Source organism: Lissotriton helveticus, chromosome 3_1, assembly GCF_964261635.1.
Source record: "Lissotriton helveticus chromosome 3_1, aLisHel1.1, whole genome shotgun sequence".
In the NCBI taxonomy this organism is placed as follows: domain Eukaryota; kingdom Metazoa; phylum Chordata; class Amphibia; order Caudata; family Salamandridae; genus Lissotriton; species Lissotriton helveticus.
The window spans coordinates 999,687,013-999,702,484 of NC_136061.1; the positions used below are offsets into that span (position 1 = coordinate 999,687,013).

General features: G+C 43.1%; 1 protein-coding gene across 4 annotated transcripts in view; it reads right to left on the reverse strand.

The window, feature by feature from the left end:
• Positions 1–15,472, reverse strand: part of RBM45 (RNA binding motif protein 45) — a 319,897-nt gene that overhangs the window by 268,103 nt on the left and 36,322 nt on the right. For all 4 annotated transcript variants that reach the window (XM_078681508.1, XM_078681509.1, XM_078681511.1 and 1 more), the window contains exon 2: positions 2,548–2,670. In XM_078681508.1, the coding sequence (XP_078537634.1) occupies positions 2,548–2,670 (123 nt within the window). The remainder of the gene's footprint in view (positions 1–2,547; positions 2,671–15,472) is intronic.

Here is a 15,472-nt window from a genome sequence, read left to right on the forward strand (position 1 = left end):
AACTGTGACAAATTACTTCCTTTACTATCAATTGGAAATATGGCTTCAGGCAGAAGATCTGCTGGGACTCACAAAAATTGGGGCAAATGTGTTAGTATGTTTTTTTTTCTGGATAAAACAGTAACTTGTCTCACAGGCTTGTTAGCAGCCTAGCTCAGCACCCACAATCTAAGCTTCTTCAACCGGAGGCTTTGTTCTGACGCTTATGCCTTGGATGAATTCATGCAGAACTGAGGCCCAGGCATAAACTACTACTCTCCACCTTTTATAAGAATTCCTAGGGCCAAAGATTATGACCACAGAAAAAAGCTCCTTGCTATCTTAATTACTTCTCTGGATGACGTAAACATAGTTTATAGCTTTGAATGAATTGTGTGCAATACAGGTAAAGCACCTATTCCTCGATGCAATGTGCCCACCCTACCTGCTCACGCAAAGGCAGTAGGTGACTGGCACCCGAGAGATTTCCTGGACACGATGGGCCGTCCTGGGACTTTAACAAGAAGGTTAACTCTTCATTTACTTGTCAAGAAATGCTTGGATAGGTATCAACATCTTAAGTCCACTAAAGTAGTACCCAATTCAGATTTTTTTCACACATCAAACCAAGGCAAATTGTACTGGTTGATGAACGCCTGTAGGCCCATATTTTTGATGGACTATGACTATCTTGGCGGTGAAATGGTAAAGCACCATATGGTGTGTGCACTGTAGGGGAAAATCAGAACTACAGAAGCTCAATATCCAAGTTTTCATTGGTGGGACATGAAGATGGCTATGGACTGGTTTAAGGAATGTGAAAACCACGAGGTCCTTGACTTAAAGCCTTGTCAGGTAAGCTTACTATGTTACCTAGCCTAATTTCTCCCAAAGCTCTCTGCAATGTCAGGGTTTTGGAGTTTACCTCTTGTGTTCTACCCCAGAACCGTGGTCCTTAAGAAGAACAAAAATTACCCTGGATTACTACTATATTCTGCCTTATCAGCTTAAGTTGGAATCAGGTGGCTAGATGGGTCACAACATTTGTAAAACATTACGTAAACCACAGCTATATTTTCCTCCCGCATGAGCCACCTAAACAGTCATCCACTATGCTTTAAAGCAGTCAGGAAGGGCATGTCGGTCAAACATTACACAGTGCTATGACACACAAAATGCTCTTTAAATCACTGCTAGATTCGAGGACATCCTTGAAGTGATGGAACATTTTAAATAGTGTCTCTCCAAACCATTCTGTCAAGTAACTGAACACATGTCTTTGGTGGTGCTATGCAACTTTTCTACAATCCAGGTAGAAGTTGGGCATGGTGATTCAGTTATTAATGCATTTACTTTAAGGGCTTGTGTTTGACCTCAGGTAACAGGTTTGAATTCCAGGTTGATAAAATCAGAGCCTTCAAAGATGCCAACAAGAAATGTCGATTATTTTTCAACCATGCCAAGAGATTGACTCAGGGGTGAATGTGTGCTTTACAAGTACGCTGGTCACGTTATAGTACGCATACATAATAGTTTCCAGTGTACACAAAAATACTAATCTTCCATATTTTCATGTAGAATATGGATGATTTTACAACCTAGAGCAAAATATAAAATCAATCAAGATCTCAGACTCACTTGAAAACATGGAAAAAACAGATAAGACTTAGCGAACATGTAAATGTTCATTTACAGTTCTTTTCCAAACTAGGTTTGTTTTAAGTGGAGAATTGTTTAGGGGTTAATAATTTTTCCTGCAACTTAAAAGGGAACAAATGTGACAAAGTCTTCAGGGGCAGACCTTGTATTTCAATATTCTACTGCCAATGTGAGACTAAGTAAAGCACTACAAAGCAAAAGGGTACACATTTCGCTGCAGCACTAAAAAGGAAGTGATAATAGAAGGCAATATGCGAGGTAGTTGTACAAAATCACTGATAGGAACACCACTTTGTTTAAATTCCCAGATCATTTGGAAGTACAGCTTATATAAAAGTGACTATACTGTGACTATACTATACTCTATACTGTGTAAGCAGTAAAGGGCCTATTTAATCCAGGATTTTGTGACTTCAATCAAAAAACTGGACTGCACATCACTGATTTTGTACAGGGTAGCAGGTGATTGCATTCACCTACTTCTTAGGGTGGACTAATACCCAAGTGCAAGCCACAGGTTAGGAAGACACTTCTATCAGTCATAATTTTTTGCACAGTATGATGCTATCAACAACCAGCGTTTTTTTACGCCTACAATGTTTAGCAATTTGCTCTCGTTTTATCTTCAAGCAGTTTCTTCAATTTGTAATGATTTTAATTAATCTGCAAAAATAAATTGCTTCGCATTTGTGTTATGAAATTGTGCCAAAATCTTTCGATTAGTCAATTTCCACACAGTGGTTAATGATGAAATAAAGTGGAGGAAATCAGGTTTACTACAGTCTACAGTGCATTTCTCATAGGAATGTGTGTTTAAAGAAACCCGACACAAGTGGGAATAATCGTACAAAAACTGCACGGAGAAGTTTCACCTTGTGATTGCATGCATAACATTAAATCATCTAGTACCCTGAATCGCTCCTTTACATCTTCCTCCGAGTAGGTCTTTGGTATCATAACAAATAATCGTGTCAGTTGTTCATCTTCAACATCTCGGTGGCTCCCAGAAGATCGTGACTGGGCGATAAACACCTTAAAAATAAAGAAAAAGAGTTTGCTTGCAAGGTTTGTATTTATTTATACCTAAATTATTAAAACTGAAGCATTCAAAAAGCTTAGATCACACCACTGGGAGTGCGGTCTAGTTTGCAATGCACGCAGGGTCTCAAGACAGTATCTACCTGGGGAGACTAAATTGAGCGGAATACTTTGTTAACCTCTATTATGCACAAGTAACCAAGCCGAAAAGCAGCAGTACAAAAACAAGATAAACTCTCCCTTTAAGGGCTCCAACAAAATAAACAATACAATATGCTGCGTTCCCTCCTCAGGCCTCAAATTCCACACAGAGGTAGGTAACATGAATGTCTGGAACAATGAAAATGGTCCATAACTGATTAAAATAGGGTTGTAAAACAAATTAAGATATTAAACACACGTGTTCGAGAAAGTGAACAACCCCCTAATTTTTCCAGATGGCGAAGGATGGAGCAGGTGGGCGAACTTCATCATGGCAACAATTGCAGACAAATAAGCATCAGGTTATACCAGGCCGAGCTTTTTTTGAACACCTGATGATTTGGGTGGCTCCTGTAAGTCGCACAAGTGAATCAGTTTTAGCTCTTCAGTACTCTTGTCACACTCTCTACATTCGATTATTAAGTTCATTTTAAGTGAAGATCATGCCTCAGTTTTTTTTTTTGCTTTATTAAAATAATATATTTCCCTGCAAGAATTTTAGGCAGCCCCCATTCTCACTGATAATGCGCTGCTGAATTAATTTCATCGGCGATGAACAATTTTTGGGAATACAACACTATACATTTCATGTCTGTCCTTTCTTTTTCTCAAGGATGCAGTCCCCACTAGTTTATTGTTGCAAGGGCTATTTATAGTGGCAGGTAATTTTGTGATCCCTCGGGCAAGGCTACGTTTGGAGAAAACACAAGCTGGTGACAGTCTTGCATACAAAGCCGTTTGGGAAGGTGGCGCCTTGCTTTAAGCTGACGCAGAGACGCAGAGACACACACACACACGCAGAGACACACACACACACACGACCATATGAAGAGGCATGTCACTTTCAAACCACATTGTGAGTGTCTACACCCAAATCACAATATCAGTCTTCGCAATGTGGTCATACAGGACAGCATTGTCTCTTACATTTGTTTGTTTCTGCAGTTACCCTTCTGTTTTTTTTACCTCGCCCATTTCTTTGTGGTGTTCAGTTCAATGCTCTATTTCGGCATCATGCCATAAAAGAGACACACCAGTGACAAAAATAAAGTAACAGTTCATATCATATTAAAATTCCAGTAAAACGTTAAAAGTAGGTAATTAGTATAAGACCGTAAAGCACAATTAATTACCATATTAATATCTTTATAATCACATTTTAAAATGATAGAGCATAAAATGCATGAGCCAGTCTGGGAAAGACTGCTAGAGTAATATTCATAATCCCAACAACCTTTCATGCATTAGCAGATTAGAATGAGGAGCACTCAGCACCATTATCCAAAGGTACTGATACACGTTTCTTCCTTATGTGCCACATAGCAAACAGGTACAGTGTAACAGTAAATACAATAGGTTTACTAGTATCCGATTGCAAAATTCGGTATACCACCTAGTGTTGAGTGACGCAGCGATTCCTACAAATGGGGATTAACCATGTGGCCCTGGCCCTTCTTATAGACTGCGCAAAAAAAGAATGCGTGCTACTGTCTCCTTAACAAACCCACAAGATGTTTTTGATTTATGCTAGATCTAATTTTTTTTAAACAAACTGCATTGGGGTTTTCATGTTAGCATTGATACATTCTATGACATGATCTTTGCCAAAGTACACAGAGGACAATTGACCAAAGCATCATCACATATGATACAAGTGTAGTAACTCGGCTGGACATAGGACCCCCAACCCCCCTACCCATGATGTAGAAATCACATACACAGCAATCAGTAATTGGTGAGAGTTTCGTCAGTATCCCGTATCCTAAAACAGTCCTGTATTTCTGAAAACTTCCCCCACCCATCCCTCCCACCAGGCGTGTCGCATACAATCAGCAGTTTATCTACAGACTGGGGTTACTGCAGGCTAGTTTCACTAACGTAGCTAAAGCAATGCTTAAGGGACCAACCCTTAAGGGGCGCCACGTATGCAGTATCTAACAGCACACAGGGGTGAACCATCTAATCCAGCTCACCAGGAGCGTCAGCCATAGAATCTTCATCGTTATCACTGTCTGGGGTCTTTAGGAGCACCACCAATGTTTCCCACGCCTTCGCTGCCTCTAATGCCCTCTCACTTCTCGCTCATTTGGCTGACTGTAGTCTAACTGTACCTTTCTACTCCACCCACTTGATTAGTTCAGTTTTCCACCTTTTTACGTTTGGGCCCCTATTTGCTTTCCAATGCATTGTGATATCCCGTTTAGCCAATAATAGCCCCAGATCCAGGCATTTGCTTGTAATCTTATTTTTGGCTGTGTGGAGGAGCTAATGTAAGAGGCTGGGTCCTATAGCTAGTTCTAGCTCCCGGTCAGTGATCTCAGTCAATAATGTAACCACATCTACCCAATAGTTCTCCAGATGTGGGCAGTCCCAAAACATATGGCGAAAGTCTGCCCCTTGTCTATTAAGCGTGGACATGCTGCTGTGCTAGTTTCAAAATATTTGTTAATCCTCGCTCGGGTGAGATGCTTTATATAAAATATAAAAGTGCATTTCTAGTACTCTTCCACACCCATTCCACAAGATCAGCCCAGGCCTTTTCCAAAATCTCGTCTCCTAAGACTTCTTCCCATTTTAGCCTCAGCGCAGTTAAAGGAACTAGCATTTCTTACGTCACTCACTTATATAGACAGGTGACCGCTTTAAAGGTTCCTGCCGCCGTCACTATGTATTCACACCCCATCGTTGTCTGTGGTTCATTGAGACCCTCTCTCCAATGCTTCCGGATAGCTGCAGTGAGCGCTGAATGTAATAAATAGTTCCCTCTGGACAAATCATAGCGTTCCTGTAAGTCATTAAAGGGAATCATTGTATTGCCCTCATATAAGTCTCCTATAGTGACCAGTCCTCGCTCTCTCCAGATTGGCAATCCCTGGCAACTACCCCCATGCGACAATGCATCACACATGGCCAGGGGGATTTCAGGCGCATAAGGGTATGTAATCCCTGCACGCTTCAGACTCTTATTCCAGCATTGTTGTGCTGCTCGTAGGTCTCCCGTTACAGTATGAAGTCGGATGGGCAATTTCAAAACCATGTGGGACAGCACTCATAGCGACGGAGCCCCGCCTCTGCGCTCCTCCGCTCTTTGAAACCCAAATGCAACCTCCTGCGCGAGTCATTGTAGCTGAGCAGCCAGGTTTTAGGCCTCAAAGTCAGGCACTGCCAGACCCCCCTCTGATCTTCAGCGCATAAGGACTTCCAGTGCTACTCTCCGCATGCCAGGACCCATAAAAACACTGTGATCATAGTCTTGAGTTGAGTAAAGAATCTCACCAGTATCCAAATCGGTATGGTCCCAAAGTAGTACAGCAGTCTCAGGAGGGTCACCATTTTAAGTAAGGCCACCGGGCCAGCTACTGAGAGGCAGCGTCCCCCAAAAATCAAAGTTACCTCTCACTCCCCTAATGGCTCTGCTGATATTGTCTTCCAGTAAATCGCCCTGTGTGTGATATATCAGAGTTCCTAGATATGTCAAGCATCCATACTCCCACTTCACTCCGCCAGGGGTAAGTCCTTCGCTTCAGTAAGTGCTTCTCCTGAATCGGGTAAAACATGAGTAAGTCGTCCGCAAAGAGCAGAATATGAGTCTGTCCATGCACTTGAAGACCACGATAATGTACGCCTGTCCTAGCCTAAGCAGTAAGGGGCTCCATGGCTAGGGCAAACAAAAGGAGGGGGGAGATAGTGGGCATCCCTGCCTCGTTCCCCGACCCACATCAGAGGTGTCAGATCAACTCATCCGTTCTAACCCTTGCAGTAGAATTTTTATAAAACAGGGCTGTCCAAGCTACAAAGGCACCCCCTAGTCCAAATCTACGCATCACCTGGAACAAGACCACTCCAGACTGTCGAACGCCTTTTCTATGTCCACTGCGAAAACAGTTGCAACATCTTTCTGATAAGAATCAGCTTCTAAGATCCGTAAGAGGTGCCGCACGTTAATAGCTGCGTTCATGGTTGGGATGAACCCGGTTTGATCCCTGTGTATTAATGTCATGATATAGGGGAGGAGACGGGTAGCTAAAATACGACAAAGGATCTTGTAATCCGTATTAAGCATAGAAAGCGGGCGATAGGCAGATCTATCCCAGGGCAGTTTCCCGGGTTTTAACAGCGAAATAATGATCGCCTCATTTATGCTAGTTATCATGCCATCCTAAAGAGGGGTAGAACCTGACAATGTCTGCTTTGAACTGGGTATGTTTCCGCAAGCATGCCAAGACCTCCACACTGACATGGATTGCTGGATACATGACATGCGTTACTTAGCTCTCATTAACGTCTTGTGCAGTTTTCAGTACCTACACAAATGCTAAATGCAAATAAGGTATGTGTGTACACACTCACATTATACCATATGAACAGATATGGTGAATAATATATAAATATGTCTATTTCTGCAGGTTGCTAGAGGATCTGGGGGACATCAGAAAAGTCAGAGATGCAGTTTGTGTAGAGTGCAACACCCAAGTAGACATACATATTTGGGCAAAAATGTCATTCAGAGTGAGAGAGAGTGAGAGAGAGTGAGAGAGAGTGAGAGAGAGTGAGAGAGAGTGAGAGAGAGTGAGAGAGAGTGAGAGAGAGTGAGAGAGAGTGAGAGAGAGTGAGAGAGAGTGAGAGAGAGTGAGAGAGAGTGAGAGAGAGTGAGAGAGAGTGAGAGAGAGTGAGAGAGAGTGAGAGAGAGTGAGAGAGAGTGAGAGAGAGTGAGAGAGAGTGAGAGAGAGTGAGAGAGAGTGAGAGAGAGTGAGAGAGAGTGAGAGAGAGTGAGAGAGAGTGAGAGAGAGTGAGAGAGAGTGAGAGAGAGTGAGAGAGAGTGAGAGAGAGTGAGAGAGAGTGAGAGAGAGTGAGAGAGAGTGAGAGAGAGAGAGAGAGAGAGAGAGAGAGAGTGAGTGAGAGAGAGTGAGTGAGAGAGAGTGAGAGAGAGAGAGTGAGAGAGAGTGAGAGAGAGTGAGAGAGAGTGAGAGAGAGTGAGAGAGAGTGAGAGAGAGTGAGAGAGAGTGAGAGAGAGTGAGAGAGAGTGAGAGAGAGTGAGAGAGAGTGAGAGAGAGTGAGAGAGAGTGAGAGAGAGTGAGAGAGAGTGAGAGAGAGTGAGAGAGAGTGAGAGAGAGTGAGAGAGAGTGAGAGAGAGTGAGAGAGAGTGAGAGAGAGTGAGAGAGAGTGAGAGAGAGTGAGAGAGAGTGAGAGAGTGAGAGAGAGAGAGAGTGTGAGAGTGTGAGAGTGTGAGAGTGTGAGAGTGTGAGAGTGTGAGAGTGAGAGTGTGAGTGAGAGGTGTGGAATGTACCTTTGGTCTCGAAATGCAGTGTTATGAGAAGTGGTGCACAAATGTGCACTGTGTTGTATACTGAGAGTCGTGAAATGTGTGATGCTATATGCAGTGGTGCACAAATTTGCACTGTGTTGTACCCTGGGAAGAATTATGAATTTCTTACTATTGGCTTTGGCATGGCCCCATGTCATTCTGAATTCTGACTCTGCCTGGCTAGAGCTTCTTTGTGCCAGCAGACACGCTTGCAAGTTGTTTGGGTTAATCATGTTCATGGATTGTTTTTGTGAGAGATTGTTTAATGTACCCTGGAAGGCTTTTGTGAGCTTCATCAAGATAAAGGCTGGAACATGTGAGAATATAGAGGGAACATGGGAACTCCCTTCTGCCATGGAATGCTCATCTGGAAGCTTGCCAGTTCCAGTAAGATTCCTTGTGCAGGGAGGAACTCTTGAACCTTCTAGTGTGTGTTTTGAGATTATAAAGCGGAGGGTTGGTGACTTAGAATCCAGGATTTTGGAATCAGAATGGGGCGGATGAGGCTACTTTGGTACAGCAGAACCCTGGTTGCTGAGATTAGTATCCCCGACTGTTTAATCCCCCGGTCAGGAGTGGGCTAAGATGCAGTGTTTGCACCAGGTGAAGTGTTGAGTTATGATTATTGCCATTGTGATGTATGGCCAGTGGCTTTGATCATTTCAGGTGTTTTCTTTGTGATGTGTAAATGAGTCAGAGTGCATCCAAAGTAATAATTTGAGGTATCTAGTATGTGTATATATATATACTGGAAGTCCTGAAAGAGATTATATATATATATATATATATATATTATCTCTTGCAGGACTTCCAGTATATTGTGAGTCTCATCTCATTATTTGCTGCTTGTTTATTCATTAGTATTATTCATGCATTTAACTGTTACATTTACCAAGTGTGTTATTTATTAATGCATATAAATATATAGCTATATGTGTATTTGAATATGATTAGTTCTGGAATTTGGGAAAGTCTTTGTTAGACAGCATTGCATAAATAAAAACCCCAAGCCGGATTCTAAAAAGAGAGTTCAGACCAAATGACTGCCAATCAGGGTTCAGATCAAATCACAGTACGGAAACAGCAATCCTACACATAGTAGATGACGCTCTGCTGGCCCTCGACTGCAATGAAACCGGTCTCCTGATCCTTCTGGCCCCATCATATGCATTTGGCACAGTAAACCATCCCAAATTATTAGAACGCCTGGAAAATACATGTGCTTAACTGGAACTGTACTGAAATGGTTCTACTCCTTCCTAAAGAACAGGTCTCAAAGATTCCTGGTGGACAATAAGCTATCCCCACCAACTCGAATTAAAATTGGGGTTCCACAAGGATCAACTCTATCCCCCTTCACTACTTAACCTATACATCTAACCATTAACTTAAGTACTGCATAAGGCTAACATTTCCTTTCACATGTTTGCTGACAGACACCCAGCTGTATATGAAGAAATCATTTCCGGAAGAGAACAACACTATGAACCAAGCACTCAAGAAAACCATTGAATGGCTAGCTAACAATCACCATAAGCTCAACTCACAAAAAACAAATTCCTCCTGATTTCCCCCCTAAAAGTTCAGCCAAGAATAAAGAATGGACCAAGATGATCACAGCACTAAACGGTACCCAACTATAGTTGGCTCAACTAAATACCTTGGTATCACACCGGATAAATAACTAAACATGCGAGCACACAAACACAATGGCAAAAAACGCTTTTTTTCATCTGAACTACCTCAGAAAACTGGAGCCACTCATCGATCCCGGATATCTGAAAATGGCAGTTCAGGCACTGGTCATTTCAAGAATTTAATATGGATGTGCAACTCTAGCAGGACAACCTTAGATCTCAACAGCTTCCCTAAAAGCTTTTTTCAATGCAGCAACTAGACTTATAACGGGAACAAATAAATAGGACCACATCACTCCACATCTAAAAGCGCAAAACTGGCTACCATAGGAGTCAAGAATAGAGCTAAAATTTGCATGCATTACACACAAGGCAATACACCACAAAACTCCACATTACCTAGTCCATAACGCCTTGGGTGCTTGAGAAGATCCTCTGCTGTGCTGGGCCATAATGGAAATAGGTGTGGTCATGACGAGCTCAGCTCGCCATGAGCACACAAGAGGTATTCCTCATGACGAGCTGAGCTCGTCATGATCATCGAAGGGGTTAAAAGTACGCTGTCCTGAGGCACTAGACCCTCGAGGGGATCTGAGGATTTTCTACTGAAACCAGCATTCTTCCGTAAGAAAACAAATGTACGATAGAGCGTTCACAGGAGCTGCACCAAGGATATGAAATTCGCTCCCACCGAATATTGGAAGAATCACCTATGCTCGACAATTCAAAAAGAAGACTAAGTCCTTTCTGATGTGTAAATGTCTCCCATAACGATCAACAGGGACGACCGAGTCTTTATGGAAATGTGCTGTCAACGTGGCGATCCCAACTCAGATGTTCAATTCAGCTATTGTGAGCAGGATTACTACACTGTTAGTCACAGAACAAAGAAACCGATCTCCTCTCGAATCAAGATACGGTCACTGATTGAGCTCGAATGGCCAGCCTCAACTAGGATGAATACAGTTAATCCCCTCGGCCACCAACATTGATGAAGTCTATGGACAGATACCTTGACCAATACACAGATATATGTAATTAACCTAACAATACTAAAGGAACTTGGGATAAAGAAGAACTCAGGCGCTGCCTTATATATGGATAAATATATGCCAATGTTAGTGAAATACATAGATATGCTCTGGACGTGAAAGAATTGGATATATGTTGATATCGAAGGTGGTTGAAATGTAAAGTGCTCTGACACCCAAACTCTGGGTCTGGTTTGCGCTGTAGAAACATTGAATAAATAAACAAAATAAACAGTTATTGCATTTTGTAAAATAAAACCCTTTTCCAGGTGTTGTGTTTTAGGTCTCCTGCTTAGCCGTGTTTGAGCCACCGTTTGTGAGATTCTGTATTATCTGAAAGGCGGAGCAAGACAGCTGTACAGACTAATACTCAACTGGCACAAAGTAAAGCTCATTACGCATGAGACAGTGACACTAAATTATGCAGAAGTACAAGACATGTTCTATAGTAGCTAAACAAAAGGGAAAGCAATGACAAGCTAGAATAAAGTAGTCATGGGGAAAGACAAGCATTATTCTTCAAAGCTGGTCCAAAGTGTTATAAAAAATGTGTTAATAGTAAAGAGACAAATATATATGACGTGAATCATTGAATATGTTGGCGTGATATACATCTGATGGATTATAATAGTCAACAGATCGCATTGAAGTAGCAAACTGCCAGTGGCGACATACTATAAATCTGGGAAGAGTAGCAATCTTAAAATCAGTATTGTAAGAGAAGATTCAACCACGAGCGCAGTATCTTAGATGTCCCAAAGGCTGCAAAGATTTCATGGGCAAAGAAAGGGCCCTCTGATGAAATGATAGAGTAGGAACAGGACTTTAACCAAGCGCCAGTCCTGTCGAGTAAAACAGTGATGAGAGATGGAAGTGAGGTGAATTTTAGATTCATTATGAACTCAGTAACAAAACAAATTTCATGAGGCAAATGGACCTGCTTAGATCAAAAAAGAGGGAGTGTAAGAATCTGGATTAATATTTGGGGTGGCTGAATACCAACCTCAAGGAATAATCACAACCTTTGGCAGGGTGAACTCTCAAAGTCACTAATTTAACATGAGCTCAACCCTCTGGAAGCTATGCCACAGAGCAGACAAGCTTAACTTAAAAAACAATAAAATGGAATAAACAAACACACAAAAATCCAATAGGAGGGAACGGAGACATGATTTTTAAAAGATGTAAGTGGAAATAGAGCCAAAAAGCACAAAGGACCAATGATAGTCAATCGTTGTGATAGATTGGGACCCATTTGCAATTTGAAGCTGACCGCAATGGAGCATGGGTCGAATACACTAACAAGGTCAAAGATTTTACCCTTTGACTTTGTCTCTCAAGCCAATGTTCACCACAGGAGCACACTTCTAAAGCTCTCAAAAACTTCAGAGAAAGCATTTTGAGACTCACAGTGTGTCACTTGAGGCCAGTGACAGGGTCCAGTCCAAGTTCTATTGACACTGGTCAGCTAGATATCCCAAGGTAAAGGCCCTGTGCAGCTTGTTATGGACCTGTAGGTTACACAGGAGTTTGGCCAAATGACACTGGATGGCCACTTTTTAGGTCTCGCCTAGGCTGCAGAAGCGCGGTCTCCAAGAGACATGTAGAATCTTGGATATGGGCTAATATGGCACCAAATGGTGGCCTGCCAGTCTGGGCGACTGCCCAAAACACACCCTTGTTTTAAGCCTATGGTGGTTGTCAGCTTCCTTGATAGCCTGGTCCCATCACTGATCTTGATCCGTAACCAGGTGTTTGAATAGGACAGCAATATGCCTTTTAGTAGCCTTTCAGGGACGTCCCAAGCTCGCAGCTTTTTCCATAGGAGGTGGCGGTCAACACTGTCAAAGGCTCCCTATAGGTCTATAAAGCAGAGGTAGAGGTGTAGTTTCCTCTGCTTAAACTTGTTTGCGATTAGTGATAGACCTAATATGTTAGTCGTCGTCCCTAAGCCTTGTCTGAAGCCCGTATGGTTGACTGGGATGAGATTAAGATTCAGACCATGCTTGGATATCTTCCAGCACCCGGGATGCGTAGTATTTAGCCTCTACATCTAGCAGGGCTATCAGCCTGTAGTGAGCTGGATTTGCTTGGTCTCCTTTAAATATGGGGGTCAGAATCGAACCTTGCCAGTTCACTGGTATTCTATTTAGATTCTCTATCTCGATATAATTCAGAGAGGTGATTACCCCAAAACGGAATATCATGTTTGAAGATCGCTTGGGGGATTCCGTTGGGGCCTAGCGCACCATCGTTTCTGCCTTTCTTAATTAAGCATCTGTCTCCTTCACTTGAGGGGGACGAGTGACTTGTTTCTAGTGTCGGGGAGGTATTTCCCTCCGTTGGATTTGTATAGACGTATGAATCCTCCTTTTTTTGTGGAGTTGCAGCGTCTTCTGGGCTGGTAGTGTCTGTGGACCCATTGGGCTTGCCATTTCCCACAGCCGCTTCATAGGTGTTTCCCACGATTGTTTCTTGATGGATTGAGTCCGTAAACCTCATGGATAGAAATTCCACCCACTCTGATTCTTGTATGTTTGATAAGCATCTTGCTGGTCGGTTCAAGCGGTTTATGATTGGATTTCTTTGAGCTACAGAGGAGTTCAGCCCAGAATTTGTCTTCCATCTTTCTTTTCTCTTGCCAGAGGTATTTTTTGTAACATTTCCTGAGCAGCCTTGCCCTTTCCCATGCGGCTGTGTCAGGAGCTGTTTTAGCATCCTTATCGATTTTTTGAGTTTACGTTTCAGGGTTCGCAGCCCTGCCGATGATGTTTTTCCCGGGTTGTTTATTTGGCTTTGATTGTTTGTATGCGTTTGTCCAGATGACATTAATGTTGTTAAGTCCAATGTGAAGTTTTCCCATGCTTGAATTTTGTTCTGGGCCAAAGTGCTAGTGATTAACTTCTTTTTTATTTGTGACAGTAAAGTTTCAATTGTATTGTTGGACCATTTTAGGCCAACCATATATATGTTGCCTTCAAACGTTGCGTTTACCTGGCGTTTGGTTATTTTTAGCCTAAAATGTATCAGCTGGTATGAATGGTCGCTCCTGGTTGTGAATTCTATCGAGAAGTGGGAGAGGAATGGGATCAGTGATACTGAGATTGCTGTGTAGTCCAGTCTAGATCTTGTCTTCCCCCCCATGGAATGTAAACTTAGATGGGGGGGGGGGATCGTCTGGCGTTCTACCATTCAACACTCTTAACCCAGGAAACTCTAGGGCATTTACCAATCCCTGGCCAGCAAGGTCCACTTTTGGCCTCGTTGGCTGGTATTGGCGGGGGACGGACCAGCATATATTGGCCAATGCTAGAGATTCGTCCTCAACCGGGGTGTGAATTAGGTTTGAATTAAAGTCCCCTGTGAGTATCAGGTCCCACAAGGGAAAGGTGCTCCGGATGTTTATAATGATTGCAATTAGTGGTTTATTATGGGCCAGTTTTTTCCTGGCCATAGGATGTACGTATGTGTTAATCAAGAGGACGGTTTTTGTTCTGCTGGCAGGCCCGATGTAATTTTGATAAGTTGAATGTTTGGTCCTACTGAGGCTATTTGTTCACTGTCAATCTTTAACTCTGTAGAGATGTAGACTGCCAGGCCTCCTTTTGGCCGCCCAAAGGTTTTGGTGGCTGGAACTGTGTAGTGGATGTATTTTGCCAAAGGGAGAGCTTCTAATGCCCAAGTTTCTTGCAGAGCTATTATGTCATAGTTCCCCCATTTTTAGGTTTTGCCTGGCGAAAACGATGCGAAAGCATCGTTTCGCTAGGCGAAAACCTAATGAGTATAGTATGGGGCTGGGAATCCGCCCCCGTCTTTCATTGGCTAGCTCCATAAATGGAGGCTAGCCATTGGAAGACGGGCCTGTCTGTCAATGCCGGACCAGATTCGGGGGCGTTCCCGAGAATTTTTGGCTTTTGGCTACGTCACGCTACATCAGCCAAAAGCCGGGAACGCCCCCGAATCTGGTCCGGCATTGCCGGCACCCGCCTTCCTGCTCGGGGCCGTGAGAAGGAGCAGCTGAAAGGCCTCAACAACCAGTTTGTCTCCTTCATCAACAAGGTAGGCTCCTAACGGTTGTTTTGGCTGCAAAGAGAATCCGGTCTCGTGCTCAGGCAACACGAAAAAAAACAAATAAAAAGAATTCAAACGCTTTGGTGAGATGGGATGTTTCCTACCAGGCGAGGGTGTGACATCATCGCGAGCAGACCGCGTTCTAAAGTATGTGTTCGTAGACCGGTCTTTTGAAGGCTTGGCTGTTTGTTTGCCTTTTAGGCACAATCTTTATGATGTTCTGTACGGGCAATCAGTGTCGTTTGATGAGAAGCCAGTTAGCAAAGCCGACGGGGCGCCTGTATCTGCCTGCTCCACCCTCTTATGTGAATAGCCTCATCCGTCTGTGACTGAAACTGATAACCAGTGGTCCACTTTGCGCGCACAGTTAAGGAAACATCCGCCCTGTGGTAACGTTTTTGAGAAAGCACCAGTGGGTTACTTTCTGAAAGTGAGCTGGTTCACTCTTGTAGCGATAAACCTGTTCCGGAAGTGCAGGAAAGCAGATTCCAATCTCGACCAAACTGGAGCAGCCTTTCATCCTACCTGAATAAAATGAGTACCTGCCTGGT